A 12,640-nucleotide genomic window follows, 5' to 3' on the forward strand; every position below is an offset into this window, starting at 1 on the left:
GCATCTCAGTTATGAAAAACAGTTTTTTGAATGTGCCAATTTGCACACAAACCTAATTGCTGTGGATGAAAAGGTAGCCTAACTGTAAGGAAGTTGCAGGCACAGCAGCACTAACGGGAGCTGTAAATATTGTTCCAGTGGGGCTAGCCTTCTGCCCCAGTGGGTTTTTTAGGAAAGGACGGTCTGATACAGTGACAGGCTGCTAGCCCTTAGGGCCAGTGTGTATGTGTGTCTGCAAAGACAGAGGTGTATTTGATGAACACATCTCTCTCTCTCTCTCTCTCTCTCTCTCCCTCCCTCTTGCTCTCACCCTCTTGCTCTCTCTCTCTCTCTCTCTCTCTCTCTCTCTCTCTCTCTGTCTCTCTCTCACTCTCTCTCCTGTCACTGTCCATCTCTCTCAGCCTGTACAGTGAGTGGTGACACTCCTCCAGTCCGTGGCGTGCACACACTCCTCCCCTGCTCCGTGGCGTGGAAACGAATGCAGGCGAGGGTGTGTTTCTAATTGACATTGTAATTGGCAGATTTGAATGCTGCTGTTAGATGGCTAATTAATTTATCTCACCGCTGTCATTAAGGTTAAAGCACCATCTGATCTCCCTGAATACACTTTGCATATATCTGCATGCCTATTATTTCCAGTTACACACCTACATTCAACTTTTGGATAATGTGGATTTGGAGGTAAATATGGTGTTAATGACGTGTGCGTCTTTAATGATCTCATCAGTATTCGGGAGCATTAATAGAAAATCAGATTCTGGTTTGAAGAAAATGTGGCAGGCGCATTATACATTTTTTATATTTTATTCCGCAAAAAAAAAAAGCTGAAGCCATTCTTCTGGGTAGAATGTTAATATTGCATTGGAATTTAATTTCTATAGAAAAAAATTACCATCTTTTCTTTTTTTATATATTTGAATTTCCGATTTATTAAACAAGATCAGAATGATTTTAATTGGCGGTTTGTAGAGTTGATTTTATACAAACTTTTTTTTCCCAAAGTCCTTCTTATCTGCGTTATCTTCAAGTTATGCACTTCATTGCTGTTAAAAAACACTCCATTAGATTGTTCTTAAAATTCGAGTAAAGGCAATCAGGCACTCTTTCTCTGAATATTTAAAACACAGGGCATGTAAAATTTATGCCTAATTTGAATACTCATTAGTCGCCTGATCTCTACGGCAGCTTTGTGTTTCTTCAAGAGAGATTCATCAGCATCTCGTCGTCACTCTTTCTCTTGCTCCTTCTCTCTCACTCTGTTTCTTTTTACCCCTCTCTCTCTCTCTCTCTCTCTCTCTCTCTCTCTCTGTCTCTTTCATTTTTATTGTCATTCACTCCCTCTGTCAATGCTGTTTTAGTAGCTGGCATTGTTTGTGGCTGAGCATGTCTTGTTGGTTGTTTGTTGACCGTTGTGTGGGCAGCTGTCACCCTGTGTGGAACTTAAGTCGTGCTTTTTTTTTCTGCCTAGTGTCCTTCTGGACGGCGTAAAAGCGCTCCCTCCGCTGCCTCTGCCTTCTTTTTTTTTTTTTTTTTTTTAAGCAGAAGAAAGCCCTGTGCCGTTAAAATGTCATTTACTGATCTGAAAAGCAGCCACGGATTAGAAGACATCTTCTTTGTTGTGTCGAGCATTTGATTATCGGTGTTATTTTTCAACGCTAAGCTGTCTCGCTACTGTATACTCTTATTCAGAGTGCCGTACTAATTGCCCATGCAGAGCAGGTGACAAAATTGATGTGCTTAATCTAGGCGAAGGAGGATGGCAGCCCTGTCAGAGAAATAAATGAAAATATTGCTCAAAAATGAATCCGCTCTAAACATTACATGAGATTAGGGTTATTATACAGGGATGCAGCCCCCATTAATATAATTAATATTGTTTATATTTTAATAAGATGAAATATGAGACGTCCAGTAATCATTTTCTGAGAGGAACAAAATGTGTAATGTGGAAGAAAGGAGGAAAAAAAGGTGTTTTAATGAGTATATGAATGACAGAGAGGCGATGAGGTTCGAGCTGCGGAGTGTGTGAATTAAAAAGGCTCTTGTGGGTATATTAGCTATGCAGAACACACCTTGAATTGCATTTGTTGGGTCAGGCCGATTCTTTTATTTATTGCGAGGATCTCCACAGATCTTGGCAGGACTCCTCATTGCTCCTTTGAAAGTACAGAGCATTTATGCAGGGAAAATGATAAAACATTTATTACTAGAGAGGAGGTAATATGCATAATTTATGCTGTTTTTAGCACAATCATTAGTGATATTCGTGATAGATTTTTCTTTTCTTGCGTCTGCTCCCCCCCTGTTTTTCATATCTAATAGATGCTGGTAAAATTAATTTAATATCCTTCATTTATTTGTCCATGTTAAAAATTGAGGGTTAAGATGCCCCGTACCATTTGATTTGGGCTCTCTGGCCACAGTAATTGTGCTCTGGGGATGGCTGCTGCGCTAAATGTTTTAAATGTCACCAAAAATAATTGAATATTGCAGGTTTGATTAAAAAAAGAGAGAAAACTAGTCAATATGTGTCAAGAGGATTTTTTTTCTCCTTAAGAAGCCTTGCAGGCAAATTTTATTTAGCTTTAGTTAGAGGAGAATACCATTGTATCGTTCATCACGGGATGGTACCATGTGATTTGTTACACTCCCCCCTCCTCTCCTCATCTCCGCGACCCAATTTTAATTTTGCATGATTAGCTGTGCATCATTAAGCAACTTCATTCAGTCGAGACGCAGCGTAAAACTCTGACACTGTCAAGACGGGGGATATTTTAGGAGACTGTATGAACGGGGTCCAAAAAAAGCTTATTATGATGTGTGTATATACGTACGTGTGTGTATGTGTGTGTGTACATTCACACACAGTTATGTTCATGTGTTATATTACAGAAGCATTACGTTGACAATTCCCATCGAAAATAAGGGAGTCTGGAAAATTCTTTTATTCACGTACATTTTTAAAAATGTATTTGTGTGTATGTGAATATTCTGTTCAATTAAAGAATCCAAAGCAAATTTAAACCTGCAAATACAAAAAAAGAAAAGCACCCAACACTCTCCTCCCCCATGAGCTCAGAAAACGTGCATCTCTTTGTATTGCTTCATTTACACAATGAATGCATAATTTCTCCCGCATCTCCCTCCCCCCTCCCCCTGTTAAATGCTTTAATTTGCAGAGAGGGACCAGGGCTTGATAATGCAAATTTTTTTTTAAAGGGGGATTGTAACAAGAGCCTTAACTGGTGCCTCTTAATCACTTCTAGGTATTAAGTCATGATGCAGGAGTCGGCCAGTGAGACAATAAGCAACAGTTCAATGAGTCAAAATGGAATGAGCACCCTAAGCAGCCAATTAGATGCTGGCAGTAGAGATGGAAGATCAAGCGGTGACACGAGCAGCGAAGTAAGCACAGTCGAGCTGCTGCATCTGCAACAACAGCAGGTAAGTTGTGTTTCTCGCTCTCAGGGCTTAGATTCACACTGACACGCAGGCACATGGGCTCTAAAAAATCTCCCACTGTGTGTTTAGATAGGAACTGGACTTTTCTGTAGGTTTTTTTTTGTGTGTGTAATATTTTTTTGTTTATTGATTTGTTGTTTGTGTGCTGATCTTCAGGGTTGCTTGTTTGTTGTGGCAGTGTTGGTTATGGCAGTGCTGGTTTTTGCTGAAAGGAGTAGTTGTGTGACGTATGTGGAGATTGTGATGCTTTTTTGGAGGTATTTACTGCTTTTATTTGTATTTCTGTGCCGGGGTGAACGACACGCTGAAGCCGAGGCCATATGTGTCTGTGCGTGTGTGGGAGAAGGGGGAGTGAGCTGGAGCGCATGGATGTGTTTGGGTTCTCCAGCTGCCACCAGAGGGCGGCCTAACTCGACTTCCACTGGTCTTCTCCGCCGAAACAGAGAGACTTTTCAAACGTGGCCCGTTTGCTGTAATATCCTGAGCATTTTATGGACTAAACACACTGTGCTGCTTCTTAGAGGACATTTTACATCCAGGTAGAAAACTTAGTTTAGACATTCTGATAATTGAAACGTACTTTTATTTTTTCTTATATAAATATGAGGTATGTAGGTCTTTGCATTGCTGCTCTGAGTGTGCGTGTTATGTGTCCACTGTAGTTTTGGGTGACAGCAGATCAGGGGAGTTCTTGTGTGTTTCCATTCACTGACTGATGGCTTTGACAGCTTTCCAAAAGCACAGCGCTGGGGGTCACCCTGGGCTGCAGGAGAGGTTTACGGCACAATGTTCATGCATGAGTGTGTGTGTGTGTGTGTGTGTGTGTGTGTGTGTGTGTGTGTGTGTGTGAATTTTGTAAAATTTTTGCATGTTTTCCCATGTTCATAATAACATAACATGAACTCTGCCACTTATTTATGTCCTACAATGTTAACAATATATTTAGTGTTATTTGTATGTTGTTTAGTTTATAATTCTTTTTATTTGTAAGTGTATCCATGTGTCTGTGTTTGTCTGTGGGCACATGCACCCGGAGCTGGTATAGGCAGCTGAAAGCCAGTGGTGAGGGAGCATTGTAGCAGAATGAAGTGTGTCCTGCAGGGATGTGTGGGCCCCTCTAGTACCCCCCTCCTCCCCAATACACACACACACACACATACACACACACTCCAGCTGGTGATTACAACAGCACCCCGACACCATGGCCTCTCCCCCCATTCATCATCACAGCGCCTGTCTCTCTCTCTCGGTCTCTGTCTCTGTCTCTGCTTCCATACACGTCTGATTGAGGTCAACCCCCTCCTTCTCATTACTGTCCTCTGTTTTAACCTGCACACCTACTCCAGACTGTGTGTGGGAGTTTGTTGGGGGAGGTGTTGGTGGTCGGGGGGGGGGGGGGGGGGGGGGTTGTTTAGTTTGAAATGTACAACTTTAAGTAGCGTTAGGGTTAGGGTTATTTTTATTTGTTATTTAATAATTCACTTTTACATTTAAATTTAGGTATGCAGCAATAACAACAGCAATACTACTAATTCTATTAATAAAAAATAATAAAAAAAAATAGTTATTATTATTATTGATGTTGTTATTTATATGTATGTATGTATATATATATATATATATATATATATATATATATATATATATATATATGAGGAACATTTATAAAATGCCAGTGTAATATTCCAAATCTCTGTGCATTATTATTATTATTATTATTATTATTATTAAAATAATAATAATTCTTTTCTTGTTAAGAAAACTGCTGTAAACAGTGCTGTAAGATGCTGAGGGTCCTTTATAAAGCATATGGTAATGAGGGTCGCAGTAAAGGCCGGTGACTGTGGGCAGCAGGACTGAGCAGAGACAGTAGAGTGACAGTGTGTTCCCATGCTCAGGCAAACAGCAAGAGGGAGACAATTTTTTCCTGTGCATTGAAATGAGCGATCCGGCTAACAGGCCTCCAGAGGCTTCTTAAAGAGAGGCCAGATGCTGTTAACTTCACACACTTCCTGCGCCCAGCTTCTTCTTTCTTCTCCCCACTTCTCTCACATGCACGCCCAAGCCAGAGCTAGAGAATACCTACACATTTAATAACCTGCCCAATCTCTCTGTTAGTACTGTCCCTCTTCATCTCTTCATCTCTCTCTCTCTCTCTCTCCCCCTATCTATCTATCTCTCTCTGTCTCTCTCTCTCTCTCTGTTTTACTTTGCATCTGAAACAGTTTCTGCAGAATGTTATCTGTATTATTATTATTATTAGTAGTAGTAGGAGGAGGAGGAGAAGGAGGAGGAGGAGTAATAGTAGTAGTGCTATGTTCAATGATGATAATAATGCTCAAAAAATACTACTAATCAATATTACTACTACTACTATTACTAACAATAATAATAATAATACTAATTTATAATTGTTACTATTTGCAAGTCATTAGTAGTAGTCTGTTTAGCAGTCTTAGGATTAGTTAGACAGTAACAGTGGCTCAGTAGCTCTTCTCAGAGGCTCATGTATAAACTTGTAAGCAAAATCCTTCACCATCATCACAGACCAATTGCTTTATTTTCTGCTCACTTCTTTGAAAATCACAAAACTCTTAGGTTTGGTACCTTTGTTTTATTTAAACCCGTGAATGATTTTCAGATGTTATTTTTCTTTTTGGAGGGAAAACAATTGTGTAATAAACTGTTGTATGTTTGCATTTACAGTTTTATATATAAATATCTGGGGATGGAAATTCGTTGCCATGACGTTGTATTTCTACTGGCATTTTGGTTCTTATTAATTGTTTCACTGTGTCAGTTCCAAAAGTTTTGCTCATTAAGTCTTTTCAGATGAAATCACAATAATTTGATTTACAAAAGTTTCTCAATTTTATAAGAAAGCCACATGAAACCTCTGTGGCAAGGTGATAATAAAAATGCCTGCTGCTCTTAATATTTATTGATTATAAGTCTGTGTTGAATAGATGCTTTAATGTATGGTAATGATAATGTGTATACACGAAGGCTTTACATTGATCTGAGGATCCATACAGTAATATACTGTAATGGAGCTGTTAGGTGATTACTGTGGTCTTCAGTCTCTGCATTTTATTGCACAGTCTGTTGGCTCGAGAACAGTGTAGCTCTGTCAGTGAGCTTCCTTCTTGGAGAGGTAGAGCTGTGCTCAGGGCAGCATCAGAGTCATCCTGGACTCCTTTATGACTTTCAGAAGCAGTTGCCAGACTCTATTTTATCAGAGGAAACCCACATTCCTTTCATTTTCTTCTTGCAGTGTTCGAAATGACTGCTGAAATCCAATCACTGTTCATTGTTGAGCTCTGTAGCGGAATGATGCTGTTTGCTGAAGTTGTGTTGGCCTTTATGAATGCCATCCAGATGCAGAGGACATTTCTTTTTCATGCCCACAGCAATCGCTACAGCAAGTCGCCTGTAAGTCACTGGCCCAATGTAAAAGTGACAGCAATTAACCCGACATTTTAGCTTGAGGAGAATTTAAGATGAGATATCTGACAGCCAACGTCAGCCATTTTTTTACTGTTCTCTGGCTTTAAGAGCAAATGAAATTGGAGGTAGCATCATGGTTAAGGAAGCCACTGGGGAGGAGGTGTTGGGGGCTCATAGGATTGGGGGTGCAACTGAAATTGAAGACACTAACTATGACTGGTAGTATAAAATATTTGGTGCAGTGGTTTTAACCTTTCATTAGATTGTATTCGATTAGTTACCTTCTTTTTATCTTCAGATAAACGGCTCACTTTTTGTGATATTACTGTCACTTTTTTACTCAATGGGACACAAACCGTTACACAGTGTTAATTGATATTCAGGAAGGCTGCCTTCATCGTCACCTAACAAACATTCACCCAGACTTCACTGGGGCCTCTGGGGCTCCATCGAGTGTCATTCAGGAGGAGCTGTAAAGGTGAAGCCGCCATACAAACGCTTGCTTTTGCTTCTGTCTCCATCTCCCTCCTCATTCTCCACAACGTCCACCGGGAGCAGAGAGTGCAACATCTCAGGCAGGGTGTTGACGGGTTCCGCTCATCAGCCCAGTAAAAGCCCCTCTGATGCAAATAGCGCTTTGCCCTTGAGCATAATTTAAAGCGGTAATCACCCCTGGAGTCTCGGCCGTGCCGATAGGCTGAGCGGGTTGACTCTCTCTCATTTACACTCCAACACAGAAGCTCATTAGCTTTATCACGCCGGCCCGAGACTCCGCCACTCCAGTGCGTAAATAACACACACTCAGGCATGAGGGATAGGCAATATGGCAAAAAATGTAACATTGCGATACCTGAAGACATTTCCACAATACAGTATGTATATGATTTGCAGGTTTGAACTGACAAAACAGCAGCACCACAATTTTAAAGGCTATAACAACTACATACAATGTTTTTTTTTTTCTTTTCATTTATTATTTTCAGAAATAAACTAACAAACTTATTACACGTTTCTATAGCGACATGCAAAAGTATGGCAAATTTATGGCAAATAAAATTATATGCAAACTTACATAAAAAGTATGGTAATTTTGGAGCACAGTTGTTTATTTAATGTTTATTTGCTTAGTTTAACTAATTTCAAAGTAAAACATAAAATGTTAAATATACCACAACGTTTTTTTTCCTCCAATATGTTAAACTCAGCAAATTATACATTACAATATGCAGAAGGGAGGGTAGGTTAACTTATTTTCCCCTATTAAAATAAAAAAAAGACTTACCTACTATGGAGCAGGTATACTTACTGCTCTATAGTATATGAATACCTCAGCTAGTTCACATTAAAGTCTAATAATAAGTTGAGGAGTAGCAGTGCAGCATATTTTATTGCATCAAATTGTATTTTAGCAAATTATTTTGTATCAAATTGTATTGCAGTGAACTGAATTGTATCGCAGTACATCACATCGTTGTATCATGTCTATCACGTTAGCTTGTGTCCAGTGTGTTAGTTTCAGGCTTGAGCATTAAATCAGGACCATAAAGCGCAGCTTTTGTTTCAAATATTGTACTTGTTTTATCTTGAATGTTCTTATAAACAAAACATGGAAACATTAACATTTTAATCTTAGGTGCATTTGCAGCCACACCACTGTATCACATCTAATATGCATATTGTATATACATTGTTAAACCTCAAAAAACAAGCCTTCAAAAATAATAAGCCTGGAGTTTTAAGTGGTTGAGCGGGAACAAGAGGAGATATTTGGAGAAATATCATGAGAATGATAATGTACTGCCTACCCATAACACACTCTCACATAGACCCTGGAACACCTGCTGAAATATTTGCTTCCTCACAAACCACAGAATCCCTGAGTAAATCTCAGATCAGAGGAAATAAAATAACAAAACAAGGCAGTTTCTGTGGACTTTGTGTTTTATGTGCTTTTGATGGGCTGGCATTCTGCAGTGGCCCACATCCTACTTTATTTATTGTGCTCTACATTTCATTGTTAACATTTCGCTATCTTCAGTATGGTCCCCGCTGTATAGTACATTGAGGACTGACATATAGAGTTGTCCTCCTCCAGGCGATGACACTGTAAGATATAGGGCCATGAATGACAGTGTAGCGTGTGTTTGCTCCGCTCCCTAGACAACACAGAGCATTATTCTATTATCACACACACACTTATGCGTGTGCTGTGCGGCACATACACTTCTTCCAGAGCTCCGGCTGCAAACCTGGAGTGGTCATCTGTGTTTAAGGCACATTACATGTGGCTGCATGGAATTTACAGTGTGGCTGCTGTAGTAACTCCATTTCACATCAGGGTCTCCAGAGACCCGGTGAAATGTCAAGCAGCGGCTTTGAAAGAGGCATGGAGAGAGGGATGGGGGAGAGGGAGAGAGAGAGATTGAGGCAAGCAGAGGGGGGAGAAAGACAGAGTGAGAGATAGAGAGTCAGAGTGAAATCTCCTGGAAACAAACACTTACTACCATTTTATGCTTGAGCAGCTCTGTGCCATTGTGACGGTGAGCGGTGCAGGTCAAAGACGATCACAGGTGTAGCGCACACACGCCGAGATACACACAATCCTGTATAGGAAATAAACCCTGCACCTACACATAGTGTGTAAGATATATACATGGTGAGTCAGAATTCACAGGACACCGTTTTATTTTATTTCATTTTTTATGCTGTCACAAGCCTCCACGATGCGGTGCTGAAGGTGGTGTTTGTTGCAGATTTTCTCAGCATACACAGTTTGTTTGAGATGATCCCAGAGATAAAAGTCGATAATAAAAAATAAAATAAAACATGTCCTGTGACTTTTGACTCACCCTATATATGTGTGTGTGTGTGTGTGTGTGTGTGTGTGTGTGTGTGTGTGTGTGTGTGTGTTATGGTTTAGCACACACCTCCAAAGTATAATAGCTGTTTAGGACTGTTATATAGCTTTATAACATAGTCATACAGTTCAAATTTGAAATCCCTGGCTAAGTTACATCTTGTTGGTTTTTAAAGTAAACTGAAAGTAAGTTTACACATTCTCTAATGGGGACAAACATAAACATGCCAGTTGTTTCACATATTTTAGTGCAACATTTCAGTAATTTGTTGATTTTAGCATATTGAAAAAATAAATATTTTTAAAATACTACATTTTATGATTTAGATTTTTTCTCTCCAGTACATTCCAGCACATTCAACAAATAAACAATAATGTGCAATTATTAAACAATAATGCATTAAAATGTGGAGAACTGTGCTCTATGTAGAATGCACTATATCTTATTTCTTCTTATTTTCAGTTACAACAAACGAAAGTTAGAACCAACAATACAATGTAATTTGACTGGGGCATCCAGACTTCTATATACAACAGCTTTTATTGATGCCACTCCAGTTGCAGCTGTTTATGTCTGTTATATAGATTTCTGAATTCCAACAATACATATATATTATACCTATTTATGAAATTCATAATGCGGTTCAATATGATAGGAAAGAGTTTTGATAAGTTTTGATATATAAGTGTGAAGAACATTGTACAGCTTAAAGGACCTCCACAAAACGTAAAGGTTTCTGGAAGAACCCTTATATTGGTGTATAACCACTCAGAGATCTCCTATGAAACATGGCTTATTAGAGAATCTAAAGTGGTTAATCTATAACTTTCTTCAAAGAACCCCTTGTGGCAACTTGTTTGTAGGGTTAGGGTTAGGGTTAGCAAAGTGCCTTGATCTATTGCGCCACTGACACACTGTACAATAATACAGTACGATACAGTGCATATGACACTTTGCAATGCAGTATGACACAATGCAGTATGTTTTAATATAGTGCTTTAGCATGCAACTCACTGTTTATGTGACCCAGTGGGTTATGTTTAGCGATTACAGGTTAATCTCCATGTGTAAATAAAACTCAAACAGGCAGCCCGGGTCAAGATCAATGACCACTTCACAACTCATTTCCTTTTATGCCTGCTAACTACCTCTGCCTGGGGAAATTAATGACACTGGATCTATAGAACCTTAACGGTAGAGGCTTCTGCCTGCCCCCAACAGCCAAGCATTTATACACTGACCCATCCCATTAAAACAATGTCTTAAAGGTGCAGCGCTCCAGTTACGTGTTTATGGGCAGCGGAGTTCACGCCTGAAACTCATGATTTGAAGTAGTGAAAGGAATGGCTTTGCTTTTCCAGGTGAAAGGCTCCACACAGTTCTGCATGTATTAGAGTAAATGAGCACAAGCAGAGTGAAAAGAAACACTAGGTTGCTGCTGTTGGATGAGGAGCCATTCTGAACGCAGGCAGGGTTTTTTTTTCCTCGACGTCTTTGACAGCCTGCGACACTGCTATCCATTTAACAGAGCTTAAAAAGCCCATATATGCATATGCCGACCGTCTTAAGCTGACAACCAAGAGGCAGGATTTGCTAGAAGGCAGCTTTGGAGCCTTGTGAATTTAACAAGCATGTCTAGTATTACAGTTTCTCTCTGCTTTGGCCATGAATAGTAACAAATCAGCCTGTGAAACGCCGGCCCAGGGATGTTTGTGTGTGGGTTTCCTCCCTCTCTAACAAATATTAAAATGATGTAAATCTGGTTAAGAAGGTGAGGGCTGAGATACTGGAACTCTCTCTCACTCTCTCTCTCTCTCTCTCTCTCTCTCTCTCTCTCTCTCTCTCTCTCTCTCTCTCTCTCTCTCTCTCTCTCTCTCTTACTATGCACGGGGTAGTCAGATGTTTGTTGCTTTGCACTTGAAAATTTCGATTCCATATTGTTGGCATAGAGAGAGAGAGAAAGAGAGAGAGAGTTAGAGTTTGGCCCAGCTTACAGCCCGCTGCCCCCAGACGCTGAATACATATGTAAGAGGGCCTCTCAGCCTGCAGCTCTTTGGGGCTTTTGAACAAATGCAGTAAATAAGCCCTGGCCTCACCTCACAAATACACAAGAGGCTTTTCAAACACGCACATGTGTCACTTAGAGTGCGTTTTCACTCTTTCTCTGTGGGTGGGTTTTTTGTAGTAAAGGCTTGTAGGGGTGTTTTTAAAGTGGAGGGTCGGTGCCTTCCTCAATGCTGTCACCGTTGGAGTGATGTCTTCATTTTCACCCATTACAGTAGTGTCAGCAGATACACATGAGTGGTGAGCGATATGGCAGAAATAGAACATGATACTTGGCCTGAGCAATTAATTGTTTTTATATTTTATAAGTGCAATTTTTGTTATATTATATTTGTAAGCTATTCAACAAGTTTTAAGTTGGGAAATTTAACATAAGAATCTGGCACAATGCCATTTTTTTCAATAGCAATACAAATATTGAAACCTTGATTGACCAACACTAATATAAACATTTCTTTTTTGAAAACTACTGAAATTTTAAATGAGCTAGTTTAATTGAAGCTCTTCACTTAAGTTGATCATGTGAAAGTAGATTATGAGGCTGAAGCTACACAAACACTCTGCCACCCCGAGAAAGAAATAAGAGATACGAACACTCTTCTACCCCGAGAAAGAGACAGCTAACAACATCACATCACACAATGTGAGCTGATATTTATAGATTCGTTACAGGATTGAAACAGATTCTTTTTTTCCCCTCTCATATCCAGTCCAGCATTTTCTGCTGGTACCAGCATAGCACAGATACCCATCAGTACCGAAATGTCTTCTCTCATGATTTTTAGCTTTTCTGAGCTTTGATAAGTTGC

The 12,640-nt window shown here is 39.7% G+C and overlaps 1 protein-coding gene across 9 annotated transcripts in view; it reads left to right on the forward strand.

Moving 5' to 3' along the window:
* foxp2 (forkhead box P2) overlaps positions 1–12,640 on the forward strand; it is a 112,505-nt gene that overhangs the window by 40,838 nt on the left and 59,027 nt on the right. For 4 of the 9 annotated variants that reach the window (XM_017694020.2, XM_037538911.1, XM_037538902.1 and 1 more), the window contains one exon: positions 3,267–3,444. The exons of 3 other annotated variants lie outside the window; for them this stretch is intronic. In XM_017694020.2, the coding sequence (XP_017549509.1) occupies positions 3,277–3,444 (168 nt within the window). In that variant the 5' untranslated portion in view covers positions 3,267–3,276. Of the gene's footprint in view, positions 1–417; positions 491–3,266; positions 3,445–12,640 lie in introns of those variants that run through there. 2 more of the 9 variants (XM_037538906.1, XM_037538913.1) reach the window with 2 other exon arrangements.

This window comes from Pygocentrus nattereri, chromosome 1 (assembly GCF_015220715.1).
Source record: "Pygocentrus nattereri isolate fPygNat1 chromosome 1, fPygNat1.pri, whole genome shotgun sequence".
Classification (NCBI taxonomy): domain Eukaryota; kingdom Metazoa; phylum Chordata; class Actinopteri; order Characiformes; family Serrasalmidae; genus Pygocentrus; species Pygocentrus nattereri.